General features: G+C 40.9%; 1 protein-coding gene across 8 annotated transcripts in view; it reads right to left on the reverse strand.

Annotated features, from left to right (window-relative positions):
* AOPEP (aminopeptidase O (putative)) overlaps positions 1–22,767 on the reverse strand; it is a 340,341-nt gene that overhangs the window by 287,201 nt on the left and 30,373 nt on the right. For all 8 annotated transcript variants that reach the window (XR_008316388.1, XM_053297171.1, XM_053297172.1 and 5 more), the window contains exons 4-5: positions 20,012–20,168; positions 17,155–17,403 (exon numbers count right to left, since the gene is read on the reverse strand). Coding sequence is in view for 7 of the 8 variants with exons in the window: in XM_053297171.1 (XP_053153146.1) it covers positions 17,155–17,403; positions 20,012–20,168 (406 nt within the window). In the remaining variant the exon portion in view is untranslated. The remainder of the gene's footprint in view (positions 1–17,154; positions 17,404–20,011; positions 20,169–22,767) is intronic.

Here is a 22,767-nt window from a genome sequence, read left to right on the forward strand (position 1 = left end):
CTTAGTGTGCTTCTCCGCTGCTGCTGCTGTGCTGGCAGGCAGCACAGCAGTGGCCTTTTTGTTAGATCAGAGAGTGGGTGTTGTCTCTCTGAGTGTCCTCCTCTTACTTGCTTGGATAGGAGTGGTGGTAGTAGGTAGGCATTAAGATGGACTGACTAGGTGTTACGTGTTAGGGCACCCAGAGAGAGGCGCCAAAAAGATGGGGTGGCAATTGTTGGGTTGCTCCTAGTATTATTGGTGAATTTTTGAAGAAAAATTTTTTTCCATTGGCTAGAATGGGGGTTTAGGGCTGCCCCAGACCCACCTCTGTGGGGTGGCAGCACCGCCAAAGTGGGTCCAGGGCCATGGCAAAAATGCCCTCAGTCCCTCCCAGCAATCCCCATAGAGATAGGAGTGATGGTTCTGTTGTTTTTCTGAGGTGTTCTGAGTGAGTGTGGATTCTGTGATAGCAAATGAGAGTGGATTCATGGTGTCTCATTGGAAATCTCATTAGCTATCATAGAATCTACACTCAGAACACCTCAGAAAAACAACAGAACCATCACTCCTATCTCTACGGGGATTGCTGGGAGGGACTGAGGGCATTTTTGCCATGGCCCCGGACCCACTTTGGGGGTGCTGCCACCCCACAGAGGTGGGTCGGGGGCAGCCCTAAACCCCCATTCTAGCCAATGGAAAAAAATTTTTCTTCAAAAATTCACCAATAATACTAGGAGCCACCAATTGCCTTGGGATTTTTGGGGTGGAGGACACCCATGGGTGGCTACCACCAACCCCAGCTTTTTTGCCCCTAAGGGCTCCACATTGTGAGTTATGGGCAAAAATTAATTAAAAAAAAATTGTAAAAAATCAGAGGAAGGTCCAATCGACTTGAAATTTGGGTGGCAGGTAGAACACAATGTCCCCTTCAAAACCAGCCACTTTTTGTGATCCGAACCGGTTCGGTTCGGATCCGAACCGGTTCGAAACCGGACCGGACCGGGGGGGTGGTCCGGCAAAACCAAAACCGAACCACCCCGGTCCGGTCCGGACCCGAACCGGGAGAACCGGTTTTATGCACATCCCTAAGAGCATGCTCACACTTGCACAGTGGAACTTACAGTATTTCCAATGAAAGTAGTACTGCCCAAGTGTGGGTATCCTCTTTTAAATAGTTGTGTAACTGTGCTGTGCAACACCCACCTTAGCGGGTGTCCACATGCTCAGCAGCACTGGCCAATCAGGAACACCGGCATTGCATTGTTCATCATATGGGCCTTTCACCTTGGCTGTACAGAGTCTAAGAAAAACTGAAGTCACAATCTACAGAACCTACAAACAGCTCTGCAAGGCTAGCAGAGATGTAGAATTGTGTTCTTCAAGCACCTGTCCCCTTCTCTGGACAGTCTCAGAAGTAAATTCTAATGAAGTTCCACTGTTCCAAAAAGTCAGAAGTTCCACTGGTCACATGCAAGCTCTTCAAGGTGTCTGAATAGCTTTCTGAATAATGGCTTACACATTTTTATTTACAATTCTCACTCCAATTGTTATTGGTGACGGGATGTTTCTGGGCTAGGCAATATTACCCACAAATACAAACATTTACTATAACAACAACAACAACAACAGGACAAAAGCAGGAAGCATGGCTACCCAATGTTTATCCTGCTGGACTGCGCACATCAGGCAGAAATGAAGACATTTCTTTCCCAAACAACAAACACAATGCATACAGAAATCCACTAAATAATTACAAACTACAACAAAAAAGATGCCTACTGTGAATGCGTATCACCTCTAATGTACCATGAATGAGGTACAAGCAATCAGTACAATAATTGTAATACACACAAATGACTAAAAGGCAATAAAAGAAGATATATAAAAAATCTGAAGATAATAAAGAATCACATGTGCAAGTCCATTTAAATATGTGAGATCCAATAAAAGTTCATGACAGTGACAGAGTGAACTCCGTTTCCAAAGTAACTCTTTGTCAAGTGCAAGAATATATTCTTCTAGATGTGGAAACTTCAAAAAAAAACAACCATGGATGCTAGATTATCCTAAAAGAGACATATCAGACATGAACTTATCTATACATAATACTATCAAATAATAGTGTAATACAAAAATTAATGAAAAATGTTTATAAACAATGTAAATTGACATATATAAAAACCTAATAATTATTTATTTTATTTATTTTAACCGATTGCTATACCGCTCAAAACTCACGTCTCTAATAGTCACAAAATATTTTATGTATGGTGCCAACATTTAGTTAGTTAGTTAGTTAGTTATTTTACATATATATCCCGCTCTTCCTCCAAGAAGCCCAGAGCGGTGTACTACATACTTAAGTTTCTCCTCACAACAACCCTGTGAAGTAGGTTAGGCTGAGAGAGAAGTGACCGGCCCAGAGTCACCCAGCTAGTATCATGGCTGAATGGGGATTTGAACTTGGGTCTCCCCAATCCTAGTCTAGCACTCTAACCACTACACCACGCTGAAGTAGAAAACTAAAGATACTCACACACTGAAAGCTATTTATATCTGAGTAATGTAACTTGCTCTAATTATACACAGACATTAGAAATATATCTTAATGTGTGTAGCCTGATCCTGAAGTGACTTACATATTAGTAAATAAACCATGCCAGAACTCTATTAAAAAGATGAAAAATCCAGTTTATCATTGAGTCCATAAGGTACAACTGATTTCAGGTGAAAAATCTAAAATGCTTCTTATTTAAGTAAGTTTATTAAAGGATCACTTACTTTCCTTGTAGAGACATATACTTTTTCTATAGCAACATTTTTTTAAAAATCAGGAGAATGATTTTATTCCAAGAAATTTGTAGTTAATGGTGCCTCCAAACTACCTATCCAGGTAATTAATAAAATTACTATCATATGTTGAATGACATGTCTTTATGAATTACTATCATATGCTGAATTAAAGGAGCTATTGCCAATTATTTGTTATTACTGAAAATGTTCTTAAAGCTGTGTTTTATCAGCTTTTTATATATGACAATGTCAATTTACATTGCTTATAAACATTTTTCATAAATTTTTGCATTACACTATCATGTGTTAGTACTATTTATAGATAAGTTCATGTTTGATACATCTCTTTTAGGGTATTCTAGCTTTCATGGGTTTTTTTTTTTTGGAAATTTCTACATCTAGAAAAATTTATTCTTGCACTTGACAAAGAGTTACTTTCTAAACGGAGGTCACTGTCATGAACTTTATTGGATCTCACATGTATATATGGACATGTACTGTGAATCTTTATTCTTCATATGGATTTGTTTCAGGGGCGTAACTACTATTAGGCAAGGGGAGGTGGCTGCCTGGGGGCCCCCACGCCTCGAGGGGCCCCCCAGAGGCAAGTCACATGTGATGTGTGTGTGTATGTGTGTATCAGCGAGGGGCCCGTTTTAAAATTTTGTCTCTGGGCCCACTTCAGCCTTGTTACGCCCCTGATTTGTTAAATCTGTGCTTTTATTGCCTTTAGTCATTTGTGTGTTACAATTATTGAATTGATTTCTTGTACCTCATTCACGGTACATTAAAGGTGATATGTTTTCACAGTAAGGTTATTTCTTTCCCTCCCTTTGCTATTAAAGTAACAAGAGTCAGATTCAACAGATCTTTATCGATGTTCACTAGTTACATCATTTGAACCCAGAAACCTGCAGTGATAGATGGCCTTAGGGATGCTAGCTAGCCCTTTCTCTACCAACATCATGCTCTAGGATCACACAGTAATTATGTTATACAGGTGACAGATTACACTGGTGCCAGTAAAAAAGTGTAATTTTTAAAAAGGCTCTGCCTTTATGCTGCGCTGTAAATAAGACACACACGCACACGCATACACACACACACACTCTCTCTCTCTCTAACGGATCTCTTTCATTTTATCACCATACCGACCAGTATTATTGTCTGATTCTCTGATGAGCATCTGTCATCCAGAGGACTATAATCAGTATTATGCACAGTTTCAGTAGTTACAGTAAAACAAAGTAATATGCTCAAAAAGTTCAACTGAAATGGAAGTTCTATCTTTACCAAGTTGGAAAATAAGACAATTGTGCATGGTTCCTTATGTGGTATACGCCTGTTCAATCTATTAACTATGCTTAGCTGAAATATTTTTTTGTGAGCCTATACATTTCATTCTCTTTTTTTAAGGTTTTGAAAGAGGATGAAGTGTTGGAAATGCTTTGCTAAAAATCTGAAATCCACTTAGAAGCATCAGAACAATAATCTCACAACTGAGTTCAATCATAGTCGTCTCATTTTTACTACATCTTTCTTTTAGTTTCACCAGAAGATAATTACCAAGTGTTCCAGCCTACGATAGACTTAGGCTCAAAGCACATCTGTTATGCATTTATGGGCTAAGTGATTCAGCATGCTGGTAAGGAAATATTGTGTGTTTGAAGTACTCCAAATCTTGTTCTGATCCCCAATTGACAACTGAGTGGAGGGCCATTACCACAGAGGTAGCAAATTTGACTTCAGGCTTTAGCTAAGAGATAGAAATGATCCCCAAGTGAAGAACGGCTGAGTCCCTATAGATTTAGAGACCGGGCATGCTTCACATTATCTTTGTTATCACTGCTTAAACTATAGATGATGAATACCCTTGAATAATATTTCTCGTCTTAACCTTAACATACTTCCATGCTCCTCTGGTTGGCTCAATCCAGGGCATCTAGGATTACTGCATGATGTATGGAATTTTTAAAGATGAGTCAGGCTAGTGACTGAGTTGCAGGCAAATAAAAATTAGGAGCAACCAACCAGCCACCTTATGTCATCTTGACCTCATTTTAATTTGATTCACACATCATAAAAATTGGCCCCAGAAATCCTGTTCTGAACCAGCAAGGTGCCAATTATATGGTAGGTAAAATACCACATATTCAACCAGAAAATAGTGACCAACCAAAAATAAAACCCACACACACTAAATGGTATAATCCAGCCCTTTCCTCCACCACTTAATATTAGTCTAATATTAAAAAATCACCAAGTCCTAAATCACTGGAAAATGAATTGAAATTCCTAAGGCAGAAAAACATTCAGGAACATAAACTGAACTAAGTAGGGAAAGATAATGAGCTAGGATTGCAAAGCAGCAGGCGGAAAATTTCATACAAGGAAGACTCAGGCCAATCTCTTCTCTGGGGGAAAATGGTTTAAACAGACACTAGAGGTACTGTATAAAAATAAAAACAGAATAAAAGGGGGGGGGGAATCCTTAACTTCTTGATGACTAGATCCTAAACTATTGGTATGTGGTGTTGTTATTTTCATTTTTATCCTACTCTATTTTAAGTGATAGTGGTAAGCTATGATATGAAAAAATAAAATAAAAACACTATTTCTAATGTTTAAAATAAGTACACGATTCCAGAAAAACAGGATTAACATTTCCAGAACAAACAACCCATACAGATCCCACCCTCCAGTGCCTTGTCTTTTCCCTGTGTTCCTATAACTGGAAGCCCAGATTATAGCTGTGGCCAAGGGCACCTTCCACCAAATCTACCAAATAAAAACCCAGGCAATCTGATTATGATCTGGTGATTATCTTTCACATATTTATTACCTTGAGATTAGGTTATTGCCGTTGAAAACTTCAGAAACTTCCAATGATGCAGTGGCTCACCTCTACTAGGATCAATCAATCAATAAAATTGGCACATTTCTCCAACATCAGGAGCTCCAGCATCAGCACAATCCCCCTGTTATCTTCCAGGGAAATTACAACATTCTGGTTTAATCGACAATGTCCTTAACAGATTAAACTGAGCACAGCAATAGGAACGTGCCTGAACTGCAGTTCAAAGCACGGTTTGAGCACAGTTCAGAAGCAATGCAGGGAAGTTTTAAGAAAGAGGAGAACAAGACACCATGTACATGTCTGCGCATGTGCAGATACCATGTGCATGCTGGTGCTGTATGGGGGTACTAGGGCCAAGTGCTGACCCAGCAGGAAACTACATGGGGTGGGAGAGCAGGTAAGGACTGCTCTCCTCTTTCTTAAAGCTTCCCCACACTGCTTCCGAACTGTGCTCAAACTGCGCTTCAAACCGCAGTTCAGACACATGCCTCCACAGCAACTGCCTTTCCCCTTTACCCATTATGATCTGTGAGATCAACCAAGGGCAGCCTCTTAATGAGACCATCTGTGTGTCAGGTTCATAAAGCAAGGATGTTAAGAGATGAATTTTCAATGCCTGCCCCTACCCTGCTAGTTACAGTATGAATCTCAGATCTTCTCTCTAGATACTCCATACCTTTCAGAAGCGCTGCAAGGCATACTTCCTTGGGCTTGCTTTTAAGGCTCAAAGTAAAGTAACCAGAAAGTTGGGGGACTGTTAATGACATTTTAATGTGATGAAACTGCATTCGATAAGAACGTGATAAAAGACCTGCTGGATCAGGCCGCAGGCCGATCTAGTCCTGAATCCTGTTTCACACAGTGGCCCATCAGATGCCTCTGGGAAGCCCACAGGCAAGAGCTGAGGGCATGCCCTGTCTCCTACTGCTACTCCCCTGCAGCTAGTATTTAGACGTATCTTGCCTTTGAGGCTGGAGGTGGCCTATAGCCCTCAGACTAGTAGCAATTGAAGGACCTGTCTTCCATGAATTTATCTAAAAATGTATCCTCTTAATTCATCCTCTTAAAGCAATCCAGGTTGTTGACAGTCACCACATCTTGTGGCAGAGAAGTCCATAGACTGATTATATGTTGTATGAAAAAGTACTTCCTTTTGTTGGTCCTAAATTCCATGGCAATCAGGTTCATGGGATGACCTCTGGTTCTAGAGTTATGCGAGACAGAGAAAAATTTATCTATATCAATTTTCTCCATATCATGCATGATTTTATGATCTCTATCATGTCACCCCCTCAATCGTCTTTTTTCTAAATTAAAAAGGCCCAGGTATTGTAGTCCTGCCTTGTAAAGAAAGTGCTCTAGGTCCCTGATCATCTTGGTTGCTCTCTTCTGCACCTTTTCCAGTTCTACACTGTCTTCTTAAGATATGGTGACCAGAACTGCACTCAGTAGTCCAAATGTGGCTGCACCATAGTTTTGTATAAGGACATTATAATATTAGCAGTTTTATTTTCAACCCCCTTCCTAATGATTCCAAGCATGGAAACAGGCTTTTTCACAGCTGCTGCACATTGAGTCGACACTTTCAATGAGCTGTCCACCACAATCCCAAGATCCCTCTCCTGGTCAGTCAGCTCAGATCCCATCATTGTATATGTGATATTCGGGTTTTTTGCCCCATTATGCATCACTTTACACTTAATAACGCTAAACTGCATTTGCCATCTTGTTGCCCACTCATCCAGTTTGGAGAGATGATTTTGGAGCTCCTCACAATCTGTTTTGGATTTCACTACCCTAAATAGTTTGGTGTCATCTTCAAATTTGGCCACCTCACTGCTTACACCAACTTCTAAATCATTTAGGAACAAAGTTAAAGACCAGTGGTCCTAGTACTGATCTTGGAGGGACTCCACTTCTTACTTCCCTCCATTGTGAAAACTGCCCAGTTATTCCTACCTTCTGCTTCCTGTCTTTCATCCAGTTACCAATCCACACATGAACCTGCCCCCTTATCTCATGACTGCTAAGTTTTCTCAAGAGTCTTTGATGAGGAACTTTACTGAAAGTTTTTTGAAAGTCCAGGTATACTATGTCAATTAGATCACCTTTATCCACACACCTGTTGACACTCAAAGAACTCCAAAAGGTTCGTGAGGAAAGATTTACCTGTGCAGAAGCCATGCTTCAGGAAGGCCTTTTCTTCTATATGCTTAACAACTGTATCCTTGAGAATGCTTTCCATCTATTTGCCTACAACAGACATAGAGCTAACCAGCCTGCAATTTCCCAGATCTCCTCTAAATCCCTTTTTGAAAATCGGTACTACATTTGCTACTTTCCAGTCCTCTGATACAGAGCCCGATTGCAGGGATAAGTTATATATTTTTGCAAGGAGGTCAGCAATCTCACATCTGAGTTATTTAAGGACTGTTGGGTGGATGCCATCTGGCCCTGGAGATCTGTTACTTTTTAATTTTTTCAGACAGTTTAGAACGTTGTCTCTCATCACCTCTATCTGACTCAGTTCTTTAGCCTCAGTCCCTGAGAATCTGGTCAGGTACAGGTATATGCCCAGTATGCTCTGCCATGAAGGCAGATGCAAAGAACTCATTTAGTTTCTCTGCAGTCTTCATATCCTCCTTAATAATCCCTTTCATTCCCTCATCATCTAACTATTCAACTGCCTCCCTGGGAGGTTCCCTAGTTCTGATTCATTTAAAGAAGTTTATGTTATTTCCCTTGATGCTTTTAGCTAAATTATTTGTTTGTTTAAATTATATACTGCCTGACTCCTGTTGCTAGCACTGCTCTTTTCACTCCCTTCCCAACAAAAAGAGCTAAGTGGGCGATAAGAACTCAGAGGTATACTCATTAAAATACTGATTGGTTTACTAGGGTCTTCTGACCTAAGAGATACTGTGTTTGCACGTTCATTTACTCCATTTATATATAAGTTGCTCTTGACCCATTCAAATCATTTTGTTGTAACTCCAGCACAGGAAACACTGACAATGGAATCTTTTGAGATTCCCCAGAATTGCCCTATTCAGGTAAGAAGGGCAACCAGAATGTTGCCTCAGGACACAGTTTGGGCTATAATTGCCCCTGGCTCCTTGAACCAATTTGGTTTCTACACCTTGGAGTCACCCACATTTTCGATGTTAGACCTGGCACCTGCTATAACATCTAGCTGTGTCTTGCTCTGCATGCCAATCATGCTTCCAGCCTCATTAATGGAACTGCCCTGGGTGGTTAATGGAACTGCCCCATTAAAGGCTCTAGGCAGCTCACAAAAATTATCTAGGCAGTTCACAAAAATTTGCATATTCTTTTGGGCCAGAGTTTCTGTTCCTTTCTGTTCTCTTCATTTGGGCAGGCCTTCCAATTTCTGAAGGAATTCTAACCCTGAACTTGACCCTAACCCGGAACTTGATATAGGGAGGGCTTTGCCACTACCTACAATGTCTAAATAAATATATAAATTTTACAACCCTTTCCACACTCCCATGTGTTTCACCCAGAAGATATCCCTCCTTACACAACACCCAAGCATGACCTCACTGCACACTCTCACTGCGGTACTTCTCTGCTGGAACTCTTTGCTAGTACCTGAAATCTATCTCCACATCCCAATTTTAAAACCATAACCCCACCACCACCAATCCAGCTCTCTTGCCTCTCACATGGAAAAAGACTCACATTTCTAAAGGTACCCACCCTCTTATCTCGTACCCTACATTCTTCATCCAGAAGATACCATTATGCACATTTCCAATTTACATATTACACGGGAAGCCTGAAAGGTTGATGAACAAATTGCTCAGGTATCCCACTATTGTCACTTTTCTGTAAAATCTGAAGCCATTCCTCAGTTTGAGGCAGTTAAATTGAGGAGGTCCGTCTCCAGTTGCCACTAACTCGTTTGGTGGCTACACAGAGACGGGCCTTCTCGGCTGCTGCCCCGAGATTGTGGAATGCGCTCCCTGCTGAGATACGATCCTCCCCATCTCTCACAATTTTCAGAAAACACCTGAAAACACACCTCTTCAACCAGGCTTTTTCAGCTTTTTAAAACTTGTTTTTAAATAGTTCTGGATATTTAATTGTTGTTTTATGATGTTTTTAATTGTTAATTATTGTTTTATGTTTTATAATTTGTGTTTTAATGATTAATTGATTTTAATGGTGTTTTAATGTAAACCGCCCTGAGCCTTTTGGAAGGGCGGTATAAAAGTTTTAATAATAAATGAATGAATGAATGAATGAATGAATGAATGATTGGCTGTGCTGTGTACTAGCCAGCTCACACTGTCTTTAATGGAAGTCATTACATGTTTTGTATGTTTCAAGAAGAACAATCATACATTACTGAGCCAAAATAAGAATGTTAAATAAAGCCTGCCTCGAGTCATGCCTTTTGAAAATCTCAGCCAGCATCTCGACTCCACTGGAGTTAATATGTCCTAACTAATTACTGGCTGGATTTTCAGTGTGATTAATACAACAAAGGGCCTATGTTTTGTAATAAATATGTTGAAGAACACTATTTACTATGTGTCCCTAACTTATACTAGGCTGCTGTTATCTCTCTTGTACATTCTTAATCTAAGTGTGCCGTCAAGTCGATTTTGACTCCTGGTGCCCACAGAGCCCCGTAGTTTTCTTTTGGTAGAATACAGAAGGGGGTTACCATTGCTCCTTCCGCACAGTATGGGATAATGCCTTCAGCATCTTCCTATATTACTACTGCCCGATATAGTACCAGCAAGGATTCGAACCAGTAACCTTCTGCTTGTCGCTGTGCCACTTAAGATGACTGTACATTCTTACATACGTTTAATAAACTATTTTTAGACACTGCTAAAATATATTATTTTAGCTCTTCTCGCCCCTTGACTCTGTAAATAACTCTGTGTTGCTCTCCCTAGGAAAACACCAGTGTACCACAGCAACTGCATTAAGGTCTCTCTTTTTCTCCCTTGGCTTTCAAGGGTGAGTGCCCTTTCACCCTTGAAAGGTGAAAGAGGAGGTAAAACTATGTGAGAGGTTTTGAGGGAATCCCTAAATGGTTAAGATGGGATATGAAAATATCCCCCCACCAGCATTTCCTGGGAACTCTTATTTTAAATGTATATCACACTCCAAAATGAGATAGAACAAAAGTCTGCATGAGGTTTTGGGGGGATATGATGATGAACAATGTGTGTTTGTTTGTGTGGGGGGTTTCAGAGTAAATTTAGCTGCTAAATTTACTATAGTGCTATAGTGATGCACTGCTGTTTCCCATCCAGATAGAGCTCTGCAGGCAATGGGGCAAGTAGAAACAGCCTTGACAGCTTACGCAAGCAACTGGCTACAACTTAAAATGATCAGCTAATGGCTGGACATGCATCTTCCTAGGGGAAAAGACAGCATTACATATTGCTATAGCAATCATAGAGTAAAATATTATTGTCTGGATCTAGAAAAGCAAAAGGAGTTTTCAATTTCTGAACTGCAATAACTTTCCTCAACTTCACAAACTGTTATTAGAATTCCTTCCATCTAAAGCTCTGCTTGTGATGGGCACCAATAGGGAGCAGGGATACTGAAGTTCTGAAATAATAGTAAAAAGTTCCTGCTGTGCATCCACAATGCCATGTGCACATGTAAAAGGACTCTCTGGGTCAGGACCAATGTGTATACAATGTGTATACAGGCTTAGGGATACAATTACAAGATAGAACTGAGTAGTGAGGGTTAGCAAATTTTTAACTGGGCTAGCGAAGCTTCTAAAATTTCATATTGTATTTTAAATGCCATCATAATTTGAAACTCATATAGTTTATTGGTTATGAAATGCCATAATATGTTAAACAAGAACAAGAATTAAAATAGAAGAGATTCTATTACTAGAGGACATTGTGTTTCGGACAGGATGAGGGGCTGGGAAACAGGGATTCATGTAGCTGCTCTTTTCCTGTTCTCATAAGCTGAGTATATTTCATGAGATGAGGGAGTAGCACACAATAGCCACAGTCCCCACTATGGACAAATATTATGTTTACAAATATCTTTAGTGAAAAGTACATAATCTGGCCCATCCACTGAATATCAAGCTACAAGTACCATTGGTACGTGCCACACTTCACAGTGTGGCAGGTACCTCACAGTGGTACTTGGCCTCACTGACATGACGACTGTATAGCACTGTTCTGACAGGCTCAAGCCAGCCAGAAGCAGAGATAGATATTTAGATCCTTTCCAGACTGGCTTCCAGGTGGGCTATGGGGTTGAGACTGCCTTGGTTGGCCTGATGGATTATCTCCAGTTGGCAATCGACAGAGGGAGTGTGACTCTGCTGATCCTTTTGGATCTCTCGGCAGCTTTCAATACCATTGACCATGGTATCCTTCTGGGTCGCCTGAAGGAGGTGGGATTGGCTGGCACTGTTTTACAGTGTTCCGTTCCTACCTTTCTGGCAGATTCCAGATGGTGTCACTTGGGAGACAATTGCTCTGAAAAGCAAGAGATAAAGTGTGGGGTTCCACAAGGCTCCATACTGCCTCCAATGCTTTTTTATATCTACATGAAACCACTGGGAGAGATCGTTAGGAAGTTTGGTCTGGGATGCTATCAATATGCTGATGACACCCAGATCTATTTTTCTATACCAACTTCATCAGGAAATGGCATGACCCCACTAAATGCCTGCCTGGAGATGATATTGGACTGGATGAGGGATAACAGACTGAAGTTGAATCTAAACAAGATGGAGGTACTGCCTGTAGGGGGTCGGGATCCGAGAGATGGTTTAGATCTGCCTATTCTGGATGGAACATTTCCCCTAAAAGATCAAGTTCGTAGTCTGAGAGTACTCCTGGATCCCAAACTTTGCTTGATCTCTCAGGTGGCCAGGAGTGCTTTTTATCAGCTTCGGCTGATACACCAGATATATCCATTCTTGGAGACTAGTGACCTTAAAGCGGTGGTACATATGCTGGTAGCCTCTAGGCTTGACTACAGTAATGCACTCTATGTGAGGCTGCCTTTGTACGTAGTTCAGAAATTAAAATTGGTACAGAATGTGGCAGCCAGACTGATCTCTGGGTTTACCCGAAGAGACCATATAACACCAATTCTAAAAGAACTGCATTGGCTGCTGATATGCTTCTGAACGAAATACAAAGTGCTAGTTGTTACCTATAAAGCCCTTAATGGCTTAGGTCCAGGGTATTTAAGAGAGCTCCTTCACTGTCATGAACCCTGTCTCCTACTAAGATCATCTGGAGAGGTCTGGTTACAGTTGCCGCAAACTCATTTGGTGGCATCTTGGGACCGGGCCTTTTCTGTTGCTTTGGAACGCATTCCCTGCTGAAATAAGAGCATCTCCTTCTCTGTTTGCTTTTAGGAAGACCCTGAAGACGTACCTGTTTTCCCAGGCCTTCAACTGAGAATCAATTTTTAAAATATTTAATGTACTATTAATGTGTTTTTCTCTATTATGATTTTATTTTTTTTAATGAATTTTAAATGTGTTATGTGTTATGTTTTCAATTCTGTACACTGCCTAGGGATTTTTATACTAGGCGGTATATACATTCAAGAAATGAATAATAAATAATAGTTGGAACCACAGGGGCCAGGTGTGGCTGTAGCCTGGCCCTTCAAAAAAAGAGTGGGTTGGGCAAGGAGGAGTCAAGCAGAGAAGAGATTAGGAAACAGCAGCAAGTGGAAAAATTTCTCCCTCAGTGCAAAGGCAATGGTGCAACAGCTGGCCACCTCTGCCCACAGCAGCTGCCTCTGTTGTGGGCAGAGAACCACAGGGAAGCAAAAGTGCTACTCACAAAGTGCTACTCGTGTATAGGCTGCCCAGCACTTACAGAATGGCATAAAATGAACCGTGTAAACTCAGACTCTATAACTATTTCGCTTTACAAGAGCCAGAGACACTGAGCTGGTTCGCACAGGCAACAAAACATGGTTTGTTTAGTTTGGGAATATGGTTCCTTTTGAACGTCCTTTCCCCTCAGAAACACAAAGCTGTAAAATGGCTGGTGAGGCACACCTTTTCCCTGAGAAGCAGAAGGGCTTGTGATTGTCTTGAGGGAATGTACTTAAACCTGAATTTCCCACTCTTTTTCTTCAAGCCCTTCTCCCTCGCCACCACAGACTTCCATCTCCTCTGTCCACCTGTCTGTCTCTTAATTGTTAACTATCTGAACTCCCAAACATTCTGTCCCACTGAGTAAAACAGGGCAGTTTGGGATTTTTTTTTAATTCCTTAGGTTTTTTTCCTCCCCCCCCCCTTTTTTTTAACATATCTGACATATCTGAAGGTTGTTTTGAGTTTGCTGGTACTTCCCACTTACCCACAAGCACTCCAATTTCCCATCCACAAGAGTTCCAAATGTCAGCATTTTCAGAAATAGTATAGCACAGAGCAGAACAGAGCCAGTGATGGAAACCACAACTGCAGAGTATCAGCCCTTCACTCAATCCACTGAAAAAGAACCTGAAGCCACTAGACGACGTCATTGCTAATCTAAGCATCATCAAAATCAACCCCTTTAAGTCTCTGCTGTAGTTCAGGAAGCAGGCATGGTTGCCTCTGATTTTTTTAAAACAAGTAATCAGGATTCTCTTTCCATATAAAAGTCCATGGCAAATTAAAAACATAAGATGATGATACATACAGGGCATATAAGTAAGATTTCAAAGGAAGGATCTTCCTATAAGGCGTCAGCAGGTCTTGAAAGAGAATGCTGCTGAATCTGCAGTGGTGGCTGCTGGAAACTACAACTCAGGCCTCTAATTAAGCTGTTCTAAGAAAGAAGCACCATCATTTCTTCCTACTCTAAAATGCAGGGAAACCAACCCCTTCAAATAAGAGATACTACGTTGGTGCATTAAAAATGAAGTAGCTACAAGGCTAATGAGGAACAGACATGCCAAGGTATATGGACACACACAAACACACACAAAATATCCCAATTCTAAACATAATGGCTGGAAATTTATGGCTGTTTCCTTCCCTTATAGACAGGAGTTCAATTAGAATTCTCAGAACAGCAAGCCTTTTGTGCCAGCATTCCGTGTTATGTTTATACTACTGCAGATCGGCCAGATGATTAAATAAATACATAGCACAGCACCCTTTCTGCATCAAGATAATGCATAAAGTAGTAAAGCACTTCTGGAAAACAGAGCTGTGTCACTTAACTGAAGCCATTCAATAGTTAGTTAGGATCAACAGGAATTTGATGTACAGAATATCCAACACAATCAAACAGAAGTGTCATATTCATTATATTTATAGTTAAATATCAAAGTGCAATCATACATATAAGTAATTGACTATATTCTTGCACTGATATGTTAAACAAGTAATTATTTATATTAAATAATAGTAATATTATTTATTTATCATTTATTTATTTATTAGATTTTTATACCACCTCACTCAGATGGTGGGTGACAGATATAAAAACAGATGAAAACCAATATATAACTCATTAAAACAAAAAAAAAAACCCCTGTTTAAAATCATTTCAGTACTCACTAAAGGCCAGGCAAAAAAGATATATTTTTACGGCTCTTTGAAAGGCTGCTAAAAATCTTAAGCTTCTAATATGCATAAGGAGTGCATTCCAAAGCCCAGGAGCAGCTACAGAGATGGCCCAATCCTGAGTTTCTGCTAGGCAAGCTGGTGGCAGCTGGAGACACACAAAAATGACAGATATACAGCATGAGGGGCAGGGGATATGAGGAGGGGTGGAAAGCCATGGGAAACTCCTATGAGACTTTAATGTGTGGTAGGGATCATACTGAAGGAGGTGCCATTTAGGGCTTCGAAGGTAATTACCAGCACTTTGTATTTTGCCCAGAAACATATTGGCAGCCAGTGCTGCTGTTTTAAAACGGGCAGAATATGGTCCCTCCGAGAAATCCCAGAGACCAATCTGGTTACTGCATTTTGAACTAACTGAAGTTTCCGAAGGACATACAAAGGCAGCCACATGCGCAGTGCATTGTAGTAGTCAAGCCGAGGAGCTACTAGTGAGTGCACCATATTTATATACCACCTGATATATGTATCTCTAGGCGGTGTGCTTAGTCCAAAATACAATATAAAAACAGAATAAAAACAATTGAAACACTTTCACAGAAAAAAAGCTATTAAAACAATTTCACAGAGTAAAACTGAGTATTAGGAAATGTCACCATCTCATAGCAGAGACCAGGATAATTTGGAGTCATTATATGGGAAACACCTATATCAGGCAGCAGCAATATAGCAAAGATGCTGAAAGGCATCATCTCATACTGCACAGGAGGAGGCAATGGTAAACCCCTCCTGTATTTTACCAAAGACAACCACAGGACTCTGTGGTTGCCAGGAGTCAACTCCGACTTGATGGCATACTTTACCTTTACACTAACCAGAAAGATACTTATTCGTGGGAAAGTGAGTCTTCTAGGTCTGCACTTCACCACTGCCAAAGCAGAGGCCTAGTGTATTCACATGTATGGCTTTTCCTTAAATTTAATCATTTCATCTGCTGTAATTATTTTACTTTGGCATGCAAAGATTAAAACAAATCAAATCAGTTAACCATTTTCCTTGTATGATCCACATGGAATACAAATACCACTTTTCAACAAAAGCTCCCAGTTAGTAGAAATAGCTAAGAAGTCATAATCCTCCCACCCATGAAAAAAAAAAATAAAAGTATTAGGAAATGTTACTTAACCTCTCTAAATATGTAATGATATGGGCCAATTTTATCACGACTACTATATTCCATAGTTTACTTATTCATCTAGCTATCAACCAGAGGGACAGTCTCTAATACAGTGCTATGAAAATTTTGCAGCTACTAAATGACTGGAAAAACGCTGGGTCTTTTCTCAGGACATGACCTTATACCACCACTATAATCCATTGATATTTAAACTCTTGAATCTCTTTGGTACACAAATGGACAATGCCTGCATATATATCAACATGCTCTCTGTCCCTATTACATTTCCATTAGGAATATCTATTTTGTACTCTGTTTGCAGCACTCTCTGAATAGCCCTTTTGTGATCGTAGGGTCTAAGAAACATAGCTGCTGTTCTATGAGAATCATTTGCATCATCCATTAAGTACAGATTCCTCCAGGGTGCTCAAAATGAGAGTGGGAATTCCTTCACTTAACAGGCCAACTGCCGCCCCCCCCCATAAAATCATTGGTGGCCTTATGTTTATGTTTTATACCCATAAATCAGCCAATACAGCACACTGTTAACATCAGGTAAATAATAATCACATTGCCAGGAGAGTTATTCCAGCTGGTATATTCCAATGGAGATTCTACTCTCCCGAGGCACAGCAGATGTGACAGATGGAGATGGCATCTTTGAAAAAAGCTCTTCTGCCATCTGAGAAGAGCATTGGAATTTAGTGGACAACAGAACAATGATGCAGACACGTTAAAAGTAATTAGCAGCAGAGGAAAATGCCCCCCCCTCAAACTTTTTTTAAAAAAAATCTATACCTGGCCATTCCAAGACTGGAAAAGTTGGCTGGAACAATCAAGACATCAAGCCTGGGAAAAGGATGAGTGCCCAGCAAAGTATAAGCAGCTGAGAGGCACTGAGGAACCAGCTGCAGTAGAACTTCTACACAGGATTCCCAAAGGCACAATGGAGCAAAGACCCGGTAAGGAATGACCACCTCAACAGCAGCAGCAGAATCTTGGAAACGGCAAGGATATGGCAAGTGACCACAAGCCTGTTCAAACAACCTGGCAGTGAAAAATAAGAAGAGAGTCTCACTTGATATTGCTAACATATACAGTTAAGCCTCTGATCACATGATGAATTATTATGACACTGAAGAGGGCCATTTGGACCAACAAGACAATTATATTCTTTCATTTGGCATGTAAAGGACTTTCACAACCACAGAGTGAAAATTAGGTGGCTTGGAGTTACATATTTCTTATGAAAATTCAATATATGGATCAGAAATTTGCTGACAGTCAGGATCTGACTGGTGGGCTTATTTATGTTGAGGTAATATTTTTCCATCAAGCCATAGTGACAAGCAACTTGGCTGACCTGCTTGAATCTGGAGCTACTCTTCAAGTAACCTTCTACTGCTCAGCTGTTTTGTGACTGTCATACTTCACCTCCCTGACACTTTGGAAAATGGATTATTTATTATTGTTGTTGATGTTTACACAGTCAGACAGGTGTTATGGACTGGTTTGTTTTATCCAGACATCGAGTCCTTCCCAAGGACCTGGGATGCCAGAATTTTATTATCAATGGTGTTGCTGTTATTATTATACATATCGTAGCAAAATATAGGCTGTTCCCAGTAAAGTTGCTTCTTGTAAGTGGCTGATGGTGATTTCTGTGGCCCCTGTGGTGCTGAGGTGCTCTTCAAGGTGTTTTGGAATTGCACCTAAGGCGGCAATTACCACTGGGATTATTTTGGTCTTCTTCTGCCACAACCTTTCAATTTCAATTTGTAGATCTTGGTATTTTGTGATTTTTTCTATTTCTTTTTCTTCTATTCTGCTATCCCCTGGTATTGCTATGTCGATTATTTTGACTTGTTTTTCTTTCTTCTCGACTACAGTTATATCTGGTGTATTGTGTGGCAGATGTTTGTCTGTTTGTAGTCGGAAGTCCCATAATATTTTTGCATCTTCATTTTCTACCACTTTTTCAATTTTATGGTCCCACCAATATTTGGCTACAGGTAGCTTGTATTTTTTGCAGATGTTCCAGTGTATCATCCCTGCTACCTTGTCATGCCTTTGTTTGCAGTCAGTCTGTGCGATCTTTTTACAACAGCTGATTAGGCGGTCCACTGTTTCATCTGCTTCTTTACAAAAGTGGCACTTGCTGTATGTTGTTGATTTTTTGACTTTTGCTCTTATTGCATTTGTTCTTAGTGCCTGTTCTTGTACAGCCAGTATTAAACCCTCTGTTTCTTTCTTCAAGTTGCCATTCTTAAGCCATTTCCAGGTCTTGGTGATGTTTGATGATGATGATGATGATTTACTACTACTACAAATTAGGAATTAGGCTGGGAAAGAGTAAAATGCCCAGAGTCACTCTGGACATTGGTCTTTAAAATTGATATTTGAAGACCTGAGATCAGTGTGCTATCCACGGATGTTCACTGCTTCTCATACAGTTATAGTAAAGAAACAACCAACTAGTATAGCAGAAAATGTAAGTGTGCAAAATAAGGAAAAAAATGGGTCTAAGTGGCAAAAGTATAAAAGAAACAGTTTTTTAAAAATCATTTGAGTGTGAGATCCTTTACACAGTCCACAAGTGCACCGGTGCTGGGGCGGCGGGAGGGATTTTTACAAATCCCTCCCAGAAGCACTCAGTGCCACTCAAAAATATGTGGCTAATGACTGCAGAACTCTCAGACACATATTTTTGGGTGACACACTATGCTTCCAGGGGAAGGGGTGGTTATCAACATCCATGCTGCATGAGAAATGGAGCTGAGTTAGTTGAACTCTTCAAGCACTGGTCCTTCTCCCATAGCATCACTGCTTCATTAGTCTGGATGTTAGCCACTGATATGAAAGTAGTATGCCAGATTATTAATAGTAAACAGAGAACAGTTCTATAGTCATAATAGTTCTTCATAATACAAGAACTAAGAAGTCCCTGCTAAAATAAATATATTGACTAAGAGGCCATAAAAAGTCAGCAGTTTCCAAAACTTAAAATGATGGGAATTTGTAGATTTAAAAAAGATACTCTCACTATTCTTTAAAAAAAAAAGAGTCCTTAAAATAAAATTTCTACTAGGTCTGCAATGAAAATTAACTCAAGGGCTAATATCCTGGCTAAATTTACTATAGGTCTTACTTAAACTTAGCAGTCCTTTTGAGTAACTCCTGAGTAGTACTACTGAGTAATTTAGTCAGGATGTCAACCCAGAATTTTAACCTTAAAGCCTGTTAACTAATCCCATTTTATCCTCCATTCTAATGGTCCCACTAGCATAACTGCAATCATCAATATGTTAACTTGGAACAAAAATCATCTGAGTGACTTAAAAATAAATAAGATTGTAACTGCAAAAAAGGATGCAAGAGCCTTTCATAGCGTAGGAGTTTAATTTCCACATTCTTTCATATTTGCTAAAGCGAATCCATGTAGAAAACAATTCTCTCACTCAACAAATGATTTTTTTCTACACAAGCAACACACCCTTGCCCATCCTTGCTCACTGGACTAACTTCTCTTATATGGTTTCCATCTGCTTTGATTAAACATGTTGTGCTATTTTTCCAATTCCAGTGACTCATTTTCTTGTATAACAAAAGAAGCAGATTGCTCTAAAGTTCATATTCTTCAACTATAATCACTAACCTGACATCTGCCTTGGAGAACTGTGGAACATATCCATCACTCCTCTGAACATCAGTTGTGCAAGTTTCTCCTTTAACTTCTTCCCAGCATCCAACAGCAATAGTGAAAGTGGATGCTGGCATTGGCATGGTCACATAATAAAACCAATTTAATCCCCCTACAAGAAAAAGAACATTAGTTATCAACTCTAAAGTTCACAAGTTAGCCTACTGGCACTTGAGCTGCTGAACCTAATAGGTTCTCTCCAGATTCAGTTACCCATGAATCTTAAAAGGTTTTATTTTAATTCAACCATACTGTTTTTAGCCTACTTTCCAGTAGGCTTATGAGATCACCTGGCATTCCATCCATGTTTTATACCCTGGTTTTATACACTAGGGAAACAGAAAGTGCCTGACAGGCTGCACAGCAGACAGAAGTCAAAGAACACACAAGCCTACAGAAACAGTACTGATAATCAGTACTGATTTCCCCTTCTCCCCGCAGCTGGGCTGCTGCCACCACCTCCTCCTCCCTTCCTCCGGCCAGGCATTGTCCTCCTCCAGCTCTGGCTGCAGATCTCATCTGCTGCCAGAAGACTCGTTGGGAGAGTCCAAAGTCCCCTCTCTTGAGACATCTGACGAGATCTGCAGACAGAACTGGAGGACAGAGGGTGGTGGTGGTAGTGGAGTTGGTGGTCCAAGCTCCCAATCGCCCCGAGTGTCCTCAGCACTGCAGTATGGCCACCACAAAAACAAAACTGGCAAGATTCTGATAAACGTAAATGACATGATGCCTGTGGGTGGGTTGGAGGTAAAAATGTTTGTGCACAACATTAAGCATTTCCCCCTCCCCCACCAAATGAACATGCCTGTGAAGCGTCATCTACTAAAAGTACAGGTAGGAGATAATCAGGAACTAGGTGATGCACTTTATAAAACTTATGGGAGAGTTATGGCAGATATATCAATCAAATCAAAGTAAGTTGCATGTTGTAGAGCTACTAACCCTCGGGATCAGGGCAGAATACTATAATGACTCAGTTTCTTTGCTCTTTCCAACCACCCTTATATTTTGCTAGTAATTACACATGCATGGCACATGAATAGGTGACGCTGCACATGATGCTTTTATGCACAGGACACTTCAGTACAAGGATTTGTATGTAACATATATTTTCCCCCTTAAACCAATAACCCAGTGGGAAGTTGTGAACTGACTAACCGATTTGAACCAAATTGGCAAAAGCTGTAGGGGCACATACGGACACCTCAATGATGTAGTTTGTCATGATGGCAGCCACCCCAATTCAAGAAGGCAGCTACATAAACATTTGAGGCACAAGTGGGCTAACTTGTGGATTTGAACCAAATTAGGTATAGTTGTAGTGAATGACACACAGGGACACCTCAATGGCATAGTTTCTGATGATGTCATCCACCCCAATTAAAGGATGGAGGATGCGTAACTTTTGTGGCACAGGTGGGCTAACTTGTGAACCGCCTAACCGATTTGAACCAAATTCACTACAGCTGTAGAGGCACATAGGGACACTTCAATGGCTAGGTTTGTGGTGATGTAATCCACGCCGATTCAAGATAGTGGACGTGTGGCTGTTTGAAGCGCGTGGGCTAACTCATGGAACATCTAACCGATTTGAACCAAATTAGGTACAGTTATAGTGAGTGACACACAGGGATACTTCAATGGTGTCATTTGCACATTCCCATTCCCAGTTCCCAATAATGCACATGTGCACATGCCTTGATACTGCCACCCAGAAGAAAGCTTATTCCTTTCACTAATGGGAAAAAAAATATAGGGAACACTGATCTCTACCAATTTATTTATTAAAATATTTCTACGCTGCCCCTCCAGTGCACTAGTGCTTGGGATGGCTTACAACATTAATTACCAATTCAGTCAAAGTGCCCCAGTAGGGCACAGCTGAGAGGTGATAGGGCTATGCAACATGGGCAGCATTTCTCTGGAATCTTTACACAGTGAGAGAAAAAGGATAAAGAAGAAGTTGTTTTATTCAGAGACAGAGCTGTGAACTAGGATAACCCATAAACAAATTTCACCACTGTCATAATGTAGCCAATCGAGACATGATTAGGACAGTCTTTAGGCGTGGTGGAGGCCAACTTTTCACAATAAAACGTGTGTGTCCTATCCTGTCCCCCACATCATCCCATGGCACTCCATTGCTTGAAGCACTTTTCTTCCAGTCTGGCTCCAGTGCGTATCAGAACTGAGCCAGACAAGGAAGAAAACTGCTTGAAGCAACAGAATATGGGAAGATGCAGGATTCACTGCCCTTCAACTGTGCATATCTTTTCTTGAGCAAAATAGATCCCAACCATATCATCCTCTATAATAAAAGCCTTGGTGTCTGTCCGTGGCGTGTGTCCATGTCTCCCTCGGCTATTCTGGGCATGCGCTCCGCGCATGCCCAGAACACGCCGAGGGAGACACGACCGCCAGCACCAGGCAGCCATGTTGGGTGGCCAGAAGCAGCCGCTGCGAAGAAGTGAAGCCAGGGAAGAGGCGGCGAAAAGGAAGCGAAGAAGAAGCAAAGCCAGGGAAGAGGCGGCGGGGGAGGAGGACTCGGGCCGCTGGGAGGGCGGGCGGGTGGGCGGCGGCAATTGTATGGGCCGATTTGGCCCTTAATCATGGGGGGGGGCGGAGAGGAGGACTTGGGCAGCTGGGAGGGTGGGCGGGCGGCGGCAATTGTTTCAGCTGATTTGGCCCTTAATTAGGTGGGGAGGGGGCGG

The sequence above is a fragment of the Hemicordylus capensis genome, chromosome 2 (genome assembly GCF_027244095.1).
Source record: "Hemicordylus capensis ecotype Gifberg chromosome 2, rHemCap1.1.pri, whole genome shotgun sequence".
Classification (NCBI taxonomy): Eukaryota; Metazoa; Chordata; class Lepidosauria; order Squamata; family Cordylidae; genus Hemicordylus; species Hemicordylus capensis.